The following is an 18,686-nucleotide window of genomic DNA, read 5'->3' on the forward strand; positions in this document are numbered from 1 at the left end:
CTTCCCTTCCTGCTTTGAAACATAAGCTGATTCTGCATCCATCTGTTTCCTCGCAGTTTTCCCACAGTCACGCCAGGAGGTTAATCTCCCTCTACATTGCATGCCACTTTCGCTTCCTTTGTTCACTGGACTTTTTGGTACCTTCTGCATAGATTTTGGGCCCCTCAGGGGTGACTTCACAGTCAGTATCTGGATGTGGTTTTGAGCGGCACCACAACTCGACACAGCTTCATGGATCCCCATCAGTTCCTCTACCCCTCTTTCCCCCCTCTGTACTTATCCCCTCGCCATGAATTACTTGGCTCAGGTGGCTAATGACCATTGAGGCAAGTGTTGACACAGGAAAACCTGCATACCAGATGGAATGAAGACGGATATTCCAAGGCAAGGGGGAACCAGGTCGAGTGCTGAGAAAATGTGGAGCGAATGCCTGATGCCGAATGGACCATGACTTTCCTTTCACGGAGGAATGAAGGTCTACGATGGCGCGGTAAGATCTGCTTTGCAAGACCTGACTTACCTTGATCAATGAAATGTGCTTTGTGAGACCTCTTAGCTCCCCTAGGAGCACTGTGAGAACAAGTTGGCCAAACCTTAGCTTAACAAGCAGCTCAAACTCCGCGGAGTCCCCCCCCCCTCCTAACAACCTCATTGTATTTCTTTGTGGCTGGCTGACAAGGTAATCAGGTAACTCCTAGCTTGGCAACAGAATCTTCTGGGTATGGAGCAGGGGTCACTGGTGGTGGTTGTGGGGAGGAGGCAGTTTTGAATTCCCTGCCTTGTGCAGGGGGTTGGACTAGATGACCCTGGAGGACCCCTTCCAACTCTAGGATTCTACAGTTCTATGAATGACCCATTGCTGAGATCTGTTCAAGTGGCACGAGAGGGTGCATTCAGACATCTTTGCTTTGAATTTGGGTGCTGGAATATAACCTGAGCAACCATTGCCTTTATTTTCCTCCCACATCAGGAATGGGAGACAAGGACGCTGTGGACAGGGTGGAGGCGCCTGTGCTGTCCCCCTTTTGAATGCTGTAAGTTGGCAAGTGGCTACCTTTTCCACAAGGGTTCCCCCCCCCCCAACAGCTCTGTTCCTATACTGCTTCAGTTTAACCCCTGATTTCCACATGTATTTTTGTGCCTTCAGTTCGTTCCTGTTTGTTTGTGTTTCTGCCCCCCCCCCACGTTCTTCTGAGACCACTTTTACCCCGGTGTTCCCTCTAACCTGAGTTAGTGTGAACTAGGTCACAGTTTTTTAGCCTCCGACACACCTTTTTGTCTTAGCTCAGGAAGGAGGGCTCCAGAGCAGACTAAGTTGAGCGTGCAGAAAAGCCCCGAGCCTGCACATGTACAAAGCAAAGGAGGCCGGGTCTCTGAGGGGAGGTGGAGACAAAGCCACAGGAGACCGAGTTGCTGTGGAAAGTGCAAGTTTTACTGGGGAAGCGCCTCAGGGGCTCCAGCAGGATGTGGGAGACGGAGACGCTGCCGGGCAGAGGAGGAGGTGGTGGGAAGGAGGAAGAGCCGATGCCGTCATATCCTCAGGGACCAGTTCGGGAGAGGCAGCAGGTTGCCCGGTGGCGTCTCCTCTGCACCGCCTGGGTTGCATCTGTGGGGAGAAGATCGAAGACTGGTCAGGTGCTGCTCATACATGAAGCTGCCACAACACTGAATCAGCACGCAGGTAGGGGGTTGCAGCATCAATAAGCTAGAAAAAATGAGAACTACTGCAAGTATGCAATTGTGATACTAATAATCTTCCAGGTGAGTACAAAATTACAAAATATACAGTAACAGTAACATTGTGTATTCCAGATAATCTATAGGTGATGGATGAAATTCCCCGGAGTTGGTGTACCGTTTCGTGATGACTTCCTCACACATCAAAACTCCTAACAAGAAACATTCTTACAGTTATTTCAGAACAATATACCTTGCTACAATCATGATTGTAATTAAAAAACACTCGAATACATACATAAAGAAGTGTCCTTATACAGTCACAAATATTTCAAATGGGTTCTTCATAAATCTACAATAAAATTTCATATCAGATCACTGTGGTCATGTACATAATTCATTTCATACTAACAACACATTTGCCAAGGTTATTTAACAATTTCAATAAAAAACTCTTACCCTAAACGCTTGTAGTATTCATTTCTGCTGTATATCAGACCAAAGTGTAAATGCGGGCTCCTCAGCCTTATCTGATACTCATTACCATAGTCTTTTATATTCGTTTCTTAAAGATACCTCATGCTCTAAATGTTAATCACCAAACGTCCTAAGGGAAACTGCATGTAAAAAGGGACCACTAACAGCAACCCTGCAGTCCAAGTAGTAAAAAACTCCACACATTCTTACCACTACAAAACGGCATGTATTAAATGAATCAGACCTGTTGAATCAGACCTGTTGGTCCATCAACGTCAGTCTCGTCTACTCAGACTGGCAGCCGCTCTCCAGGGTCTCAGGCAGAGAGGTCTTTCACATCACCTCCTGCCTGGTGCTTTGTAACTGGAGACGCTATGATTTGAACCCGGGACCCTCTGTGCACCAAACAGAAGCTCTGCCGCTGAGCGATGGCTTGGAGTTCAAATGGAACTGCTGGCATTTCAGCTTCTGCATGATAGAAGTCCGGCTATACAAAAGCCATTGGGTAGAACAAGGGCTCACGACATCATTTCAGCCCTGTTGGGGAGACCAGTGCCATTCTCCCCAACAGGGCTGCAGGATGGAAGGAGAGTGGCCCGCCGAACACCCACAGAAGGACCTCACAGCTGAGGTGAGAGTCGAAGCAGGACCTTCCCGGCTCTGGGAGCGCCAACACCGCTGACTTCACAGGTGGTGCATCAGCTCACGGGCGTGTGTCAGACCCCCAGTCCAGTTACACTCAACGACTCTCTCTTGGCAGTGATACGTTTATTGAGATGTATGCAAGATCCAGAAAGTCACCGTGTTAGAACTGAGGACTTTTGGCAGGTACAAGCTTAATATAGATAATTCAAATAAAAGCCCCTTCCTTCCCCCAGGCAGACATCACATTCACACCATGTCTATTCAAATGTTAATTGCTGGCTTTACGTGGTGTAAAGTAAAATAAAACTTTACTTTACACCACGTCTAACGTTGCCATCCCAACCAAGTGAAGATACAGGGCTATGTGGTAGGGCTATGTTGTAGAGCTATCTTTAGGTATGCTCCTGCAGAGTGCAGGGGGTTGGATTAGATGACCTGCAAGGTCCTTTCCAACTCTTAACATTCTATGATTCACTGAGGAATTTCACATTACCCTTTTTAACCCGTTTTGAAGCCGTTTTTTTAAAAACAATTTATTAGGATATATTTAGACATGTTAACATAAACTTATATTCACCATTACAGTCCTAACCTATATCCTACCCCCCACCCTTTCCCCCTCAGCCAGCTTCCAGCAGTGTTCCAACCTCCAGCCCCATACTTCAATATTCGATTTTCCCAAATCCATTTTTTCTACAGGTAACAGTTACTTAAAATACAAGTACTTAAAATGCAATTATACCAATTTTCAGTAATTATCAAAACAAAACAGATTATCTTTTACATCTCCGTTCTTTTCCAAATATTCTTTCAAGTCTTTCCAGTCCTCAAAAAAATCTTCTGCCTCCATATCTTTCAATTTTCGTGTCATTTTGTCCATTTCTACTAAAAATAGTAGTTTTCTTATCCAATCATTAACTTCTGGTACCTGATCTTGCTTCCAATATTGGGCATATGTCATTCTTGCAGCAGTAATCATATACCGCATTAGAGTTCGTTTCGCCATATTAACTTCTTCCATTTTCAATCCCAACAAAAGAATTTCTGGTTCTTTTTTAAATTTACACTTTATAATTTTCTCCATTTCTGCATGAATCTCAGCCCAAAAGTTCTTAGCCTTTTCACAAGTCCACCACATGTGATAAAACGAGCCTTCACTTTTCTTACATTTCCAACATTTACTAGACATATTTGTATTCATATTAGCAATCTTTTTAGGTGTCATATACCATCTATACATCATCTTGTAACAATTTTCTTTTAAGTTAACACAAGTTGACAATTTATATGCTTTTTTCCACAGAAATTCCCATGATGACATAGTTATTTCTTTATTCATATTTATTGCCCATTTTATCATCTGTTCTTTCACTACCTCGTCTTCAGTATACCATTGTAACAACACTTTATACACTTTTGAAATTACTTTTTTCTCCCCTTCAAACCATACCCTCTCTATTTTATTCAATTTCTCTCTAAAACCAAATACTTTTTTGTCTTTCTTAAAAAAATCTTTAAGCTGTCTATATTGTAGCCATCCATATTTAACAGTTATTTCCTCTTGTTCCTTCATTTCAATTTTTTTCCCCACAATTTTCAACGTCTTTATATGGTACCCAATTCTCTCCTTTATGAACAGTGCTCAATGCTATGGGGAAGTCAGTGATGGCTGGAGATCTTCTGGAATTACAACTGATCTCCAGAAGACAGGGATCAGTTCACCTGGAGAATACAGCTGCTTTGGAAGGTGGACTCTGTGGCATTAAATCCCACTGAAGTTCTCCCCTCTCCAAACCCTCCCCTCCTCAGGCTCCAACCCCCAAACCTCCAGGTATTTCCTAACCTGGAGCTGGCAACCCTAACTGTGGACAGGGATATGGGGGGGGGGGCATGAAGCTAGCTCTGGTGTCGCATCACTTCCATTTTTAAAAATACAACCATAGAGTTTCCAGCAATTCCTAGCGCTACCCTACTTTGTTTCTAGAGGTGACTGAGACATTTTCTGCAGTGTCAAGTTTTCCCCTGCCTGCTCTTTTATTCATCTGTGGCTTTCTCTCATTTCCGCAGATGATTTCTCCCCCCCAGGAGCAAAAACATAGTTTACCCTCTCTTGTGTCCGGATTTCCTGGAAACAGGGAAGTCTGATGCTGCGGAGCAACAGGGGATAAACTGCATTTTATTTATTTATTTGTTTGTTTGTTTGTTTCGATTTCTATCCCACCTTGCCTGACAGGCAGGCTCAAGGTGGCGTACAATAATAATTTACAATAAAAACAGATACAATTCTAACAATAAAATATAAAGTGCAGATTAAATACAAACGATAAAGTGCAGATGGCAATCGTTGTCGTTGGCCCTGTATGACTAGACCAGTATCCCCAAGAAAGTGCCAGTAATAAATGTTCAGTAGCTCGTTCAGTGGCGGCTCCTAATCGAAAGCCTGGTGGAAGAGCTCCGTTTTACAGGCCCTGCGAAACTGTAGAAGGTCCCGCAGGGCCCTGATGTTCTCCGGGAGTTCGTTCCACCAGTATGGAGCCGCCACTAAGAAGGCGCTAGATCTGGTGATAGCCAGTTTGGCATCCTTGGGGCCAGGGACAGTCAGGCGATTTTGAGCGCCTGACCTCAGTGCTCTCTGGGGAATGTGTGGGGAAAGGCGGTCCCTCAGGTAGGCAGGCCCCCGGCCATATAGGGCTTTAAAGGTCAAAACCAGCACCTTGAAGCGAATCCGGTATGCTTTCGGCAGCCAATGCAGCTCCCTCAGCACAGGCCAGATGTGTTCTTGAATAGAGAGGCCCATCAACAGCCTGGCTGCTGCATTCTGCACTGCATTCTGCACTTTTGCACTTGGGACTGCAAAAACATCTGCGGAGACGAGGGAAAGCAGCAGAGGAATACAAGTGCGGGATCCAAGAGATGCCACTCACCTCATAAGTCAGGGGATAAACAGCTCCTTTTGCCACATCCATTCTGACAACATTTTGCGTTGTCATCGCAGTCAGAGTCCTTCATACATTTGTCCATGCAAAAGCCCAGAGAAGAAATTCCACCGGCAAACTTTGGGCAGGAGCCTGGTTTATCTGCAAGGGTAGAGGAGAAGACGGTCACTGAAACTTCAGCCTGGCAGACTGTTGGAGCAAGCCCCCGGAGAGTGAGTTTTGGTTCTCAACTCATTTTATTGCAGATATCATAACACGCCAAGCCTTCACCCTTCTTCTCCCTGCTTCCTGTCTGTCAGACTCCTGGATAAATCAGTTCCCAACAACATTAACTCCGAAGAATGATAAGTTTATTGAGACATTGATAGGATCCAGATTAGACACGGGTGGTGTTAGAACTGAGGTTAGAGGCGCGAATGCAACAGATATACAAGGCTCAAACAGGGGCCCTGAAGTCCCAGGACCAATCACCCCTTGTTATTCTGCCCACCAAAAGCAAGGGCTAACTACCCCCTACTATGCCATCCCCCCCATATGTAAGATGAAGCCGAGCTGTGAAAGCTGAGTACCAAGGACATCTGGGTTCCCAGAGGAGATAAGGATGCAAGCTACTTCAAAGTGGTCTGGCAAAGTCAAAGCATTTCAGTTTCACACTCTCCCACACCCACCCCTTGGTTGCCATGACAAATGAACCATAAAATGCATAGCGAGATTGACTCTGTCCCATCACCCCACATCTCCCAGCCAGGCAGTGCTACCAGTTGTGTTGTTTATTGCCCACTATACTGGAGAAGACTCTGGAGAGTACCTTGGACTGGAAGGAGATCAAATTAGTCAATCCCAAAAGAAATCAACCCTGGAAGGCCAGATACTGAAGGGGAAGCTCAAGTGCTTTGGCCCCCCAATGAGAAGGGAGCACTCCCTGGAGAAGACCCTGATGCTGGGAAAGAGAGAAGGTAACAGAAGGTGAGATGGTGTGAAGGTAACAGAAGAAGGATGAGATGGTTAGACAGTGTCATAGATGCAACGAACATGAAGTTGAGCCAACTTCGGAGGACGGCGGAAGACCGGAAGGCCTGCTGTGATGTGGTCCTTGGGGTTGCGAAGAGTCGGACTCAACTGTGTGACTGAACAACCACAACAACATTCTACCTGGAGTTTTTGGGAGTGGAGCCCAGAGAGGTCAGGGCTTGGGGAGGGACCTTAGCAGAGTATAATGCCATTGAGTTCACCCTGCAACACAGTCATTACCCCCCAGGGGAACTGATGTCTGTAGTCTGGAGACCAATTGCAAAAGTGGGGGGTCTCCAGACCTCACCTGGAGGCTGGCAACCCTGAGGCATGGGAACAAAAGGGCCTGGTCCTGTCATGCTGCAGGCCCAGTCAGGATCAGGACGCCATGGGCTTTTTAGACCACCTGAGTCCAGCTCTGAAACGGTAGCTACAGGTTGCCAGGCCCCTGCTGGGGTGGGGGATGCCCAGCATCATTCTATAAACCTCTGTCATTTCCCCCCTTAGTCGTCTCTTTTCTAAACTGAGAAGTCCCAGACCCTTCAGCCTTTCCTCATAGGGAAGGGGCTCCAGCCCCCTAGCACACTGGGTTGACACCGTTGGATTCACTGGTCTGATCCAGCAGGGCTCATCCGATGTCCGATGTTCTTCTCAGGGGAAGGCCTTGGTCTTTCTGCCCTCCAGAGGAACTGTCTGGTCACTGTCTGAGACAGGTTGCTGGACTGGATGGACCCTCCCTGGTCTGATCCAGCAGGGCTCTTCTGAGGTTCTTAGAAAGGCCTCGACCTCTGGCCCTCCGGAGAAACTGTTTGCCCACTGTGTGAGGCAGGATGCTGGACTAGATGGACCACTGGTCTGACCCAGCAGGGCTCCTCTGATGTTCTTATCAGGGGAAGGCTCGGCCTCCCTGCCTTGTTGTTGGCCCTCCAGAGGAAGTGGCTGGCCACTGTGTGAGACAGGAGGATGCTGGGCTAGATGGACCCTCACTGGTCTGACCCAGCAGGGCTCCTCTGCCCTGTTGTTGGCCCTCCAGAGGAACTGCCTGGCCCCTGTGTGAGACAGGAGGCTGGACTGGATGGACTATTGGTCTGATCCAGCAGGGCTCTTCTGAGGTTCTTATGAAGGCCTCGGCCTCTCTGCCCTGTTGTTGGCCCTCCAGAGGAACTGCCTGGCCCCTGTGTGAGACAGGAGGCTGGACTGGATGGACTATTGGTCTGATCCAGCAGGGCTCTTCTGAGGTTCTTATGAAGGCCTCGGCCTCTCTGCCCTGTTGTTGGCCCTCCAGAGGAACTGCCTGGCCCCTGTGTGAGACAGGAGGCTGGACTGGATGGACTATTGGTCTGATCCAGCAGGGCTCTTCTGAGGTTCTTATGAAGGCCTCGGCCTCTCTGCCCTGTTGATGGCCCTCCAGAGGAACCGGCTGGCCACTGTGTGAGGCAGGATGCTGGACTACATGAACCATTGGTGTGATCCAGCAGGGCTCTTCTGATGTTCTTATGAAGGCCTCAGCCTCTATGCCCTGTTGTTGGCCCTTCAGAGGAACTGGTTGGCCTCTGTGTGATACAGGATGCTAGACAAGATGGACCACTGGTGTGACCCAGCAGGGCTCTTCTGAGGTTCTTATGAAGGCCTCGGCCTCTCTGCCCTGTTGTTGGCCCTCCAGAGGAACCAGCTGGCCACTGTGTGAGGCAGGATGCTGGACTAGATGGACCCTCGCTGGTCTGATCTTCTTATGTTCTTATGTTCTTTTCACTCTTCTCAACAAGAATTCAGGATCTGGTATCCCCCCCCCATCAAACCCCTCCTCCCCATCTCTCCTGTGAATGACTCAGAGGGAGCCCCCTTTACCAGTTCATGGGAACGGCCTCCCCCTGCCACCCCCTCCTTGTTCCTACTGTGTTGCCTGACAAAGCCTTGGCACAAGAAGGAGGAAGTCCTGCAGGCTACCTCAATGCACAATGGAATTGGGAGTCATGAAGTACTGGGGAGGAAATATTTGGCGCATGAAGAGGAAAGCAGAGACTTTCCCGTGTCTTTGGATCCTTGGAAGTACCAGATGCGATGTCCCAGCGCCTTAGCCTCCAGAAGCAAGTGACCACCATGTTGCAGGCAGATAGGCAAGCACCCAGCATCTTCCTGTTTACTCTCTTCTGTCACTGAGAATCCCTTTGAAGTGTAGATCAACACTCTCTAGGCCAGTGGTGGCGAACCTACGGCACGGGGGCCAGAGGCGGCACTCAGAGCCCTCTCTGTGGGCACGCGTGCCATCGCCCCAGCCAGGCCCAGACCATCATTAAAGTGTCGCATTCTCTGCCAAATAATTTTAAGTCAATGGAAGATCATCTTAAGTTAATGTTTGAGTCGTTTTTTCTAAAGTAAAACCTCAGTATTCAGGTTAAATTGCCGTGTTGGCACTCTGCGATCAATAAGTGGGTTTTGGGTCGCAGTTTGGGCACTCGGTCTCTAAAAGGTTCGCCATCACTGCTCTAGGGAAAAGCAACTTCCTTCCATCCCCCTCTTCCCTCTCTCTCTCTCTTTTTCATGCGCACAAGATGGAGATGCAGGGATGCCTCTCAGCATCTGCATCCATCTCCTAGCTAGATAGTCTAGGAACTGACCCTATCTCTCTACCCTGTACTATCATTTATTTATTTGTTTATTAAATTTCTACCCCGCCCTCCCACCGAAGCGGCTCAGGGCGGCTTACATAGAGTCTAAAACCAACATACAATATAAAACCCAACAAACAACATAAAATATGAATCCATAACAATTCCGATGAATACAGTTAAATTATTTAAGTGCAATGGCTTCATATAATAAAGTGGAAGTGCTACTCAACCGATGAAATCAATTTTATGACTGGAACGCCCGGCGGAGCAGCTCCGTTTTCACGGCTCTGTGGAATTGCTGGAGGTCCCGCAGAGCTCTGATCTCAGTAGGGAGCTCGTTCCAAAGCGTCGGCGCCACCAGGGAGAACGCCCTGGTCCTAGTTGCCGCCAACCTGGCATCCCTAGGCCCGGGGGGGGGCAGGCGGTTTTGAGTTCCAGATCGCAGTGCTCTCTGGGGGACATATGGGGAAAGGCGGTCCCTCAGGTCGGCAGGCCCCTGACCATATAGGGCTTTAAAGGTCAAAAACAGCACCTTGAAGCAAATCCGGAACGCTATTGGGAGCCAGTGTAACGACTTTAGCACAGGCTGGATGTGCTCCCACATAGGGAGACCCAACAACAGCCTGGCCGTGGCGTTTTGCACTATCAAGCATGTATTTCTAGAATAAGGTAGATTATTTTGTTTCAAACTGAAGTGTGGCTCTGTGTAACTTTGTAGTCTTGCAAGCACATGGTAGGTCTGGGACAAGGACCGCTGTGTTAAAGCCAAGGGCACCATGCTAACTAGAGAGAGAGAGAGAGAAGGTTTTTATTGTTATTTAGCCATAGGCCATTACAAACCACAAACAGAGAAGAATGCAATAAAACATAAAAAATTGTATAAAATAAGATACAGTCTAGAACATTATAAATCCATAAAACCGAGGTTATAAACAGTTAATTAATTCACAACATACCCACTAAAATCAGTATTAGCTAGGAACAGCGTCGGCCCGTATTTTCCTTGCAGCCAAGGCAAATAGAGCCATTCTATTGGACACATCGGCATTGGCATCGGCTAGCAAAAATATAATCTTCTCTGGCACTGAGTAAAAGCTTAAAACTGGTAAAATACCAGATAAAATTTTTGACCTAGGCTGAGAATACAATGGGCAATCAAAAATGTATTGGGAGAGATCCTCAATAGCAGAAGAGCCACAAATACATAAACGTTGTGCCTTGGGTGTTCTACTATAGCGGCCGACCAGTACGGCCGTAGGCATTGATTCAAAGCGCAAAGATAAAAGCTGCTCTAAGGTTATGATTATCTATATTAACCAGGTATGGTGATCTAAAATGATCGTTCTTAAATGATTCAAACCAGGTAGCAGATTATGATTTTAAAACTGAGTGTCTATCTAACAGAGCATCATGCTTAAATACCCATTCTCTGAGATCTGAGTTATTTGTTGAAGAACTAAGGAGGTCATCAGGAATGGAATATCTTAGTAGTAGGTTATTGAGAAAACAAGAACGATCTAAGTCTTTGGATTATAGAAGGATCTGGATCACCGAAACCAGTACCCCTTCCTACATGGATGCCCCACCCCCTTTCTGGCCAGGTCACAGCCAGGTGAGGGAGAGCAGAGCCTTCCGCCATGTCTGGCTTCTTGACCCAGTACTTTATGGCCACCTTCACTGTGTGGCTCAAAGCCAAATTTGGGAGGGAGGGTGAGAACCGAGGGGACAGCCTATGGCGAGGAACTGAGCTGCTGCCCTGGAGATGGAGCCACTCCCACGGGACGGTGGTGAAATTGCTCCTCAACGTGTTCCAGAACCCCCACCTCCCCTCTGCCCCACAGCCATTCAAGTAATTCTTGCTGACAGGAAGCACATTTGTCCAGCTGCTGGTAACGACGGGAGGAGAGGCCCCGTAGCGGAGAAGAGTACACCTTGTTCTTTCTCCAAACAGTCACACTGGTATGTCCCAAGTGAATCGACTGAATTGACACTGACAAGTCCCAGGCCCTTGAGATAAGCCTGTGGACACAGTTGGACAGGTACCCAGCGCAGCATTCGGGACATTGGCACCCAAACCCAGTTCCTGAAACATGCCTCTGACACCCTCTCTTCCTATTATCTTTCCTCTTTGCCCCACCCTGGCAGTGCTTGCAGCCTCTCCCCTTTCCTTCTCTCCCACCCATCTGCCTACCATTTCCTTCTTCTCCCCCAGCAATCTGCCTTTGCCTCCCTCGGCTACCCTTTTCCTCTCCCTTCCCGTGTCTCCAGTTTTCCCTCTTAACCCTTTTCTCCTTCCACCATCCACTTTTACCTTCCCTCCCTCCTATCTTTTACCTTTCATAGTCTCTCCTTCCCTGCCTCGGGCTCAGGTGACACTAATGGAGACATGGAATCCTCCGGAATGCTGGTGACAGGTTGCCTAGCAATGCCCCAAACGGTCACTGAGATCTCAGTGGCATATTTTTCTTAAAGGACGACGTTGCTTTTATGATTATATGTTTTTTCTAACCACCATTATTTTATTTTTATTTTTTACATTTCATAGGCCCCGATCACACGCAGAATTTGCCACGGGATACTCACAAATGCCGGCCGGATTTCACTGGCGCGGTCAAAAGGGCACGTCTGGCCAGTGTCTCACACCCGTCGGCAACCCGTAGCAGTCAGCCAAAGAAGCGGAGTTAAAAAGTACCTGTGAAAGTCCACTCTCAAATGGTTTGCGATGGACCGCGGACGCACTCGCTCTGTGTGATCGCTCCAGCGCACTCCTTTTGCCTCTGCGCTTCCTCGTTGGAGCGCACCGGAAATATGTGCCCAAGGGATGAAACCTGGTACACTGCCGTCGCGTCTAATTGCCTCGGGGCGGGGTAAATTGCGACAGCGTAACTAGCCACACCTCCCCCCCGGGGCATGTGTGACCGGGGCCATATTTAAGCAAATCTTGGGCTTACCCCAGCTTTATAGAACAACCATCTAGGTCTGTCACAGTGGGGATAAAAAAATTTTTTTATACTTCATGGTCCAGTTCAGAATTAGATACAACAAACAGAGGACCCATGAAATTCACGAGGGAGGGGAAGGAATCCTTTCCCCCATTTCTGGCTGGGGGTCCACGCACCAGCCTGTAGTACTGCTACCTCCATCTCCCAGGCTCATGTGGTGGTGGGCGGAGGGGGTCGGGGTCTCTGCTCCTCCCCCAGCAGCAGTATTTACTTGGCTTGAGCAGTGGTGATGGCTCTCCCTCAAAATGGCAGCTGAGGTCATGTGACATAGCCTCGTGAAGTCTTTTTTTTAATGCATGTAATTTTAATTCTTAAATTTGGGTGTGTGTGCAAACTTGGAGGCTCATCTATGTCAGTACAAACATTCCCCTTTCTCTGTACCTGACCCCTGGGTGTGGATTTAATGCTCCGCACACCAGGGTCCCAGTTCAGAACGAGATATAGGACGGAGGCCCATCCTTCTTAGCACTCTGATCCAGAAGTCATCTCTGGCTACTAACGGTTACCAACCAGGCAGCTGTTCAGTAAGAGAGTCAAGGGGGGAGGGGGGAACCAGGACTGAGAGTCAAACTCACTGGTAGATGTAATCATAAGCAGATGCCTGGACAAGGTAATGGGTGGATGAAGGCCAATAAACTGAAGCTCAGTCCTGGAATGACCGAGGTCCTGTTGGCTAGTGGAGAGGCTGTTCGGGGACTATGGAGCCTGCCTGTCCCGGAGGGAACGGTGCTCTCCTGGAAGGAACAAATTTGTTGCTTGGGGTTTCTCAGGTCCCCTCCGTGGCCCATTGTGCCTTGTGTCAGCTTTGGCTGATATGCCTATTCCTCAAAAAGGTTGTGATGATCCATGCTCTGACCATATCTAGCTTTGTTGTTGTTCAGTTGCACAGTTGAGTCCGACTCTCCGCGACCCCAAGGACCACCTCCCGCCAGGCCTTCCTGTCTTCCGCCGTCCTCTGAAGTTGGCTCAATTTCATGTTTGTTGCATCTATGACACTGCCTGACCATCTCATCCTTTGCCGTCCCCGTCTTCTTTGACCTTCAATCTTTCCCAGCATCAGGGTCTTCTCCAGTGAGGGCTCCCTTCTCATTGGGTGGCCAAAGTATTTGAGCTTCAGTTTCATTATCTGGCCTTCCAGGGAACAGTCAGGGTTGATTTCTTTTAGGATGGACTGATTTGTTCTTCTTGCAGTCCAAGTAATCTAGTTTAGATTACTCTAATGCACTTTATTATTTTATTAATTCATTGATACCCCGCCTTTCTCTCCAATGGGAACCCAAAGCAGCTCACATCTTTCCGCTCTCCTCCATTGTTATCATCACAACAACCCTGGGAGGTAGGTTAGGCTGAGAGAGTGAGTGACTGGCCCCAGGTCACCCAGCCAGCTTCCATGTCAGGGCGGGGATTTGAACCTGGGTCTTCCAGATCCTAGTCCGGCACTGTAACCAGTGTTCCCTCTAAGATGAGTTAGTGTGAGCTACCTCACAGTTTTTCAGCCTCCAGCTCACACATTTTTGTCTCCGCTCAGGGAGGATGGGGCTCCCGAGCAAACTAATCTATGCAGTAGCCAAATCACTCGCTCACAACTTTAATGCCAGTAGCTCACAAGGTAGAATTTTTGTTTACAAGAGTCTGCAGCTTAGAGGGAGCATTGACTGTAACCGCTACACTATGCCAGCTCTCACTCTATGTGAGGCTGCCCCTGAATATCTGGAAACTTCAGCTGCTCCAAAATGCAGCACCCAGGCCACTGCCCGGGGAGGGATATAGGGATCCCGTCACCCCTGCACTGAATATGTTCACTGGTTGCTTGTCCTTTTCCCAGCTCAATTCAAAATGCTGGATCTTACTCATGAGGCCCGGCCATTTTTTCTTCTCACCTTGACCCAGCGAGTACTCCCTCTTTCTGTGTTATACCTCTGAGGATGCCAGTCACAGATGCTGGTGAAACATCAGGTCCTACAATGCCAAGACCACGGCCGCAGAGCCCGGAAAATCCACAACAACTAGAGTCCCTAAATCATTGGGGGCCAGAGTAGACGAAGGGCCGCCTCCCCTTGAGCTATCCATTCCGCTAGTTAAGACCCTCCTCTGAAGCCCTTTCCTTCTGAGCCCCCACCTTCAGATGTGAGGTGGTGGCCAATAGGAACAGGAGTTTTTCAGCAGTGGCCCCTCGCCTGTGGATCGCCCTCCACATCGAAGCTCGCCGGGCATCTCTTTATTTTGGTGCTGGCAAAAATGTTTCAGTTTTACCAGGCTTTTAACTGATGGTGGAAAGTGCCATCAAGTCACAGCTGAGAGCCAGTTTGTTGTCGTAGCTAAGTGCGCGGACTCTAATCTGGGAGAACTGGGTTTGATTCCCCACTTCTCCACATGCAGCTGCTGGATGACCTTGGGCAAACTGTAGTGCTGTCAGAGCTGTTCTCTCAAGGACAGTTTATGTCAGAGCTCTCTCAGCCCCGCCTACCTCACAGAGTGTCTGTTGTGGGGAGGGGAAGGGAAAGGAGTTTGTAAGCCGCTCTGAGACTCCGAGGGAAGGGCGGGGTATAAATCCAATCTCTTCTCCTCTTCTTCTTGGGCAGAGCCAGTTTGGTGTCGTGGTTAAGTGCACAGACTCTAATCTGGGAGAACCAGGTATGATTCCCCACTCCTCCACTCGCACCTGCTGGATGACCTTGGGCAAGCCGTAGTTCTCTTAGGGGTGTTCTTGAAAAAGAGCCGTTTCTGTCAGAGCTCTCTCAGCCCCGCCTACCTCACAGGGTGTCTGTCGTGGGGAGGGGAAGGGAAAGGAGTTTGTAAGCAGCCCTGAGACTCCGAGTGAAGGGCGGGGTATAAATCCAATCTCTTCTCTTCTCTTTTTCTTCTTATGGCAGCTAGGGATGGGCATTAACCAGCTGACGAGCTAAAGCTCATCATAAATTTTGGGCTCTTCGGGGTTTGCAAACGGAAGTTCGCGAAGAACTGCGATGAACCACCACGGATTTCGGTGCCATTCGTGATGGTTCGCGAAGAGCAGAAAGCAACCCCTGCTTTTTGCTCTTCCCTTCAAACAGTTGGAAAATTCACGTGAAAAGAGGCTGGGAAATTCCCGGAGACTAGGGAGGCAGAGCCTCGGGAGGACAGGGCTTAGGGACGCCAGCCTCCAGGCGGGAGGGATGCGGATCCCACAGAATGACAGCTCATCTCCAGACTGCAGAGGAATCAGCTGGGGGGGGGGGATCGATGCCTCGGAGAAGCTGCCTTCTACTGACCCTTGCTCCATCGAGGTCAGGCTTGTCTCCTCGGGCTCTCTGTGGTCTCAGCCAGAGGTCTTTCCCATCACAGATGCCTGCCAAACGGAAGCTCAACCACTGCGCCATGGCCCCTCCCCTTCCCCAACACCTTTGGCCTCAACACGCCCCAGTTCCCTTCTGCAGGCCCTGCCAGTTCAGCAGCTCCTGCCCTGCCAGGCCACAGATCAGCTTCCCCACAGAGCTTTGCTCTTGGAGAGGGCCCCACACCATTCCTTGAAGGGACACTTCACCCACTACACAGTGCCTAACCTGTGTTGGCCCCAGTGGGCACGCTAACCCCAGCCGCCAGCCGCGCATGCCTGAAGGCAAACATATGTCCATCGAGTGTTACAATGAACACGGGAAGTGCAAATGCATCGAAACCATAATATGGGAGCTTTTGGGACTTAAAATGGAAGAAGTTAATATGGCAAAAAGGACACTGATGTGGTATATGATCACAACTGCCAGAATGACATATGCTCAATGTTGGAAACAAGATAAGGTCCCTGAAATTGGGGAATGGATTAAAAAACTACTTTTTATGGTTGAAATGGACAAAATGACAAGGAAACTTAATAATTTGGAAGCAGAAGAATTTTTTGCAGACTGGAAAGATTTCAAAGACTATTTGGAGAAATACTGGGATGTAAAGAACAATTTACTTTGCTTTGAGAACTATTGAAAATTAAAGCATGATAGACATAGATAAATGTATAAGAATAACAACTGAAGGATAAGTTACCTGTGGATGTGAACAAGGGGAAAGGGAGGTATGGAGAAAATTTAAGAATTGGGCTGGAGGTTGGAGCACTGTGGAAAGCCAAGAAGGGGGGGGGAGGGAGGAGGGAAGGATATATAATTGTAGAAGTTTTGATATATGTTTGAACTTTTTTCTATTATATCCTAATAAATTGTTTTTTTGGGGAAAAAGAAACCATAATATGGGAGGTGGGTCTGGGGATTGCCTCGCTGCTTCTATTATGGGATGCCCGGCCATCTCGACAGGGCCTGGGCTCCTCCTTCCAGGGCGAGGTCAGCATCCCAATACAGGGGGCAGCTTGTTCAAAGACAAGCCCTTGCTCCTCGGGCCCTGAGCCAGGTCAGACTGCCAGGGAGGGCCTGCCGTCGCCAACCTGCCGGGTCAGAGAGGCAGTGGCGGCCCTGGATGGGGGTAAGAAACGGATGGAAGCAGCCAGTACCGTCAGGGACTTGACAAGATGTCCCACAGCCCGCTGGGCAGCACTTCTGGTTCTCCTCGCAGTGGGCGTCCGACTGGCACTCTTCCGTGCAGTTCCCGCTGGTCGTCACCGTCTCTGTCCGGGGGCAGGTGCCGGCTTTTTCTGCAAGGGGAAAGGCATAGGGCACAGGTAGCCCCTCGGGTTGTGGGCCTTAGGGAGGGGCCCTTCCCCATCCCGTTCCGGAGGGCAAGGAAATGGCAGGCGGGTGCCCGATGCCCTCGCGCGGATGTTCGGCAGGGGGTCAGGGTGCCCGGCAGACTGGGATCTGGGCTTTGTGCCCACTGCTCAGGCATGACGGGGGCGAGGGATTGTTTCCTGGAGTGGGGCAGGGGTGGGCCGGGCCCGCTGCCGTCTCCTGCCAAAGCCCTGGAACTCACACCCACCTGTCGCGTTCTGTCCAGAGGTGCCCGGCAGCTGTCCAGCGAAGAAGAGGAGGCCCACAAAGGAGAGGAGGAGGAGGGGGCAGCCGCCGTGGCCGGACTTCATGGCGGAGCTGCGAGGCGTCTGTGTGGGGCGGTGGCAGGCCCAAGCTGGGCTTTAAGCTCTCTCCAGGTGTGGCTGACCAAAAGGAAGGGAGGGGGGAGGGGGGGAAAGAGGCCCGGCTCCCAGGTGATGAATAGAGAACAAGCTGAGCCGAACACTCTCCTCATTCCATTGCACAATCCGCACGGATCAGGTATCACCGCTGGCAGGAGAAAAATGCAGGCCGGGAGAGAGGCTGGCTGGGGAGGGCCGGGGAGTCTCTGTGCAGCCAGAGGGGCACTGCTCTCTTTCTCCGGCCGCTCCCGGGCCTTTGCTCTTGCAGCAAGCGGCTGCCCACAACGCTGGAGCCAGAGAGGACCCCGAGATCCCCATGGAGAAGTGGGAGCACACTGGCCCCTTGGCGGACCATGGGGCTGGCCCCTGCTGGCCTTCCGCGGTGGGCCCTTGGGATACGTGGGGACACTGAGTGGAGATCCGGTGGTATTTTCCAACAATGTATGTCCGATGGATGGATTGATGGATGGTTAGAACAGATACAAGGAAGTCCTTCTTCACCCAAAGAGTGATGAACACGTGGAATTCACTGCCACAGGCGGTGGTGGCGGCTACAAGCATGGACGGCTTCAAGAGGAAATTAGATAAACATCTGGAGCAGAGGTTCATCGGTGGCTATTAGCCACAAGGAATAGATAGGAACTCTCAGTCTGGGGCCAGGGATGCTTCTGTCTTCTTGGTGCTTGGGGGGGGCAACAGTGGGAGGGCTTCTAGTGTTCTGGCCCCACTGGTGGACCTCTTGACGGCACCTGGTATTTTCGGCCCCTGTGTGACACAGAGTGTTGGACTGGAGGGGCCATTGGCCTGATCCAACATTGGCTTCTCTTATGTTCTTATAAGAGGGAACTGGATAAAATATGGAGCAGAGGTCCATCAGTGGCTCTTAGCCACAAGGTATAGACAGGAACTCTTGGTCTGGGGCAAGTGGTGCTCTGTCTTCTTGGTGCTTGGGGGGGGGCAACAGTGGGAGGGGCGTCTAGTGTCCTGGCCCCACTGCTGGACCTCCTGATGGCCCCTGGTGTTTTTGGCCACTGTGTGACACAGAGTGTTGGACTGGATGGGCCACTGGCCTGATCCAACATTGGCTTCTCTTCTGTTCTTATAAGAGGGAACTGGATAAACACCTGGAGCAGAGGTCCATCAGTGGCTGAGCCACAAGGTATAGATAGGAACTCTCGGTCTGGGGCAAGTGGTGCTCTGTCTTCTTGGTGCTTGGGGGGGCAACAGTGGGAGGGGCTTCTAGTGTCCTGGCCCCACTGCTGGACCTCCTGATGAC

General features: G+C 49.8%; 1 protein-coding gene across 1 annotated transcript; it reads right to left on the reverse strand.

The window, feature by feature from the left end:
- Positions 1 to 1,421: 1,421 nt before the first annotated feature.
- Positions 1,422 to 17,368, reverse strand: LOC107114615 (waprin-Phi1-like). The gene is made up of 4 exons (XM_015416159.1): positions 17,257 to 17,368; positions 16,835 to 16,975; positions 5,724 to 5,876; positions 1,422 to 1,606 (listed from the first exon to the last, which is right to left on the reverse strand). Exons 1-3 carry the CDS (start codon positions 17,357 to 17,359, stop codon positions 5,725 to 5,727), a joined length of 396 nt encoding a protein of 131 aa, XP_015271645.1. The 5' UTR covers positions 17,360 to 17,368; the 3' UTR covers positions 1,422 to 1,606; position 5,724.
- Positions 17,369 to 18,686: the final 1,318 nt, after the last annotated feature.

The sequence above is a fragment of the Gekko japonicus genome, unplaced genomic scaffold (assembly GCF_001447785.1).
Source record: "Gekko japonicus isolate JY-2015 unplaced genomic scaffold, Gekko_japonicus_V1.1 scaffold2593, whole genome shotgun sequence".
In the NCBI taxonomy this organism is placed as follows: Eukaryota; Metazoa; Chordata; class Lepidosauria; order Squamata; family Gekkonidae; genus Gekko; species Gekko japonicus.

Bases quoted from the DNA above. Each gene is read 5' to 3' on its own strand.
- LOC107114615 (XM_015416159.1), bottom strand. From the start codon at position 17,359: ATGAAGTCCGGCCACGGCGGCTGCCCCCTCCTCCTCCTCTCCTTTGTG. The intron at 16,976-17,256 runs GTGGGTGTGAGT...TTCCCCTTGCAG, and splicing joins CTCTGGACAGAACGCGACAG to AAAAAGCCGGCACCTGCCCC. The intron at 5,877-16,834 runs GTACTGGCTGCT...CTACCCTTGCAG, and splicing joins ATCTTGTCAAGTCCCTGACG to ATAAACCAGGCTCCTGCCCA.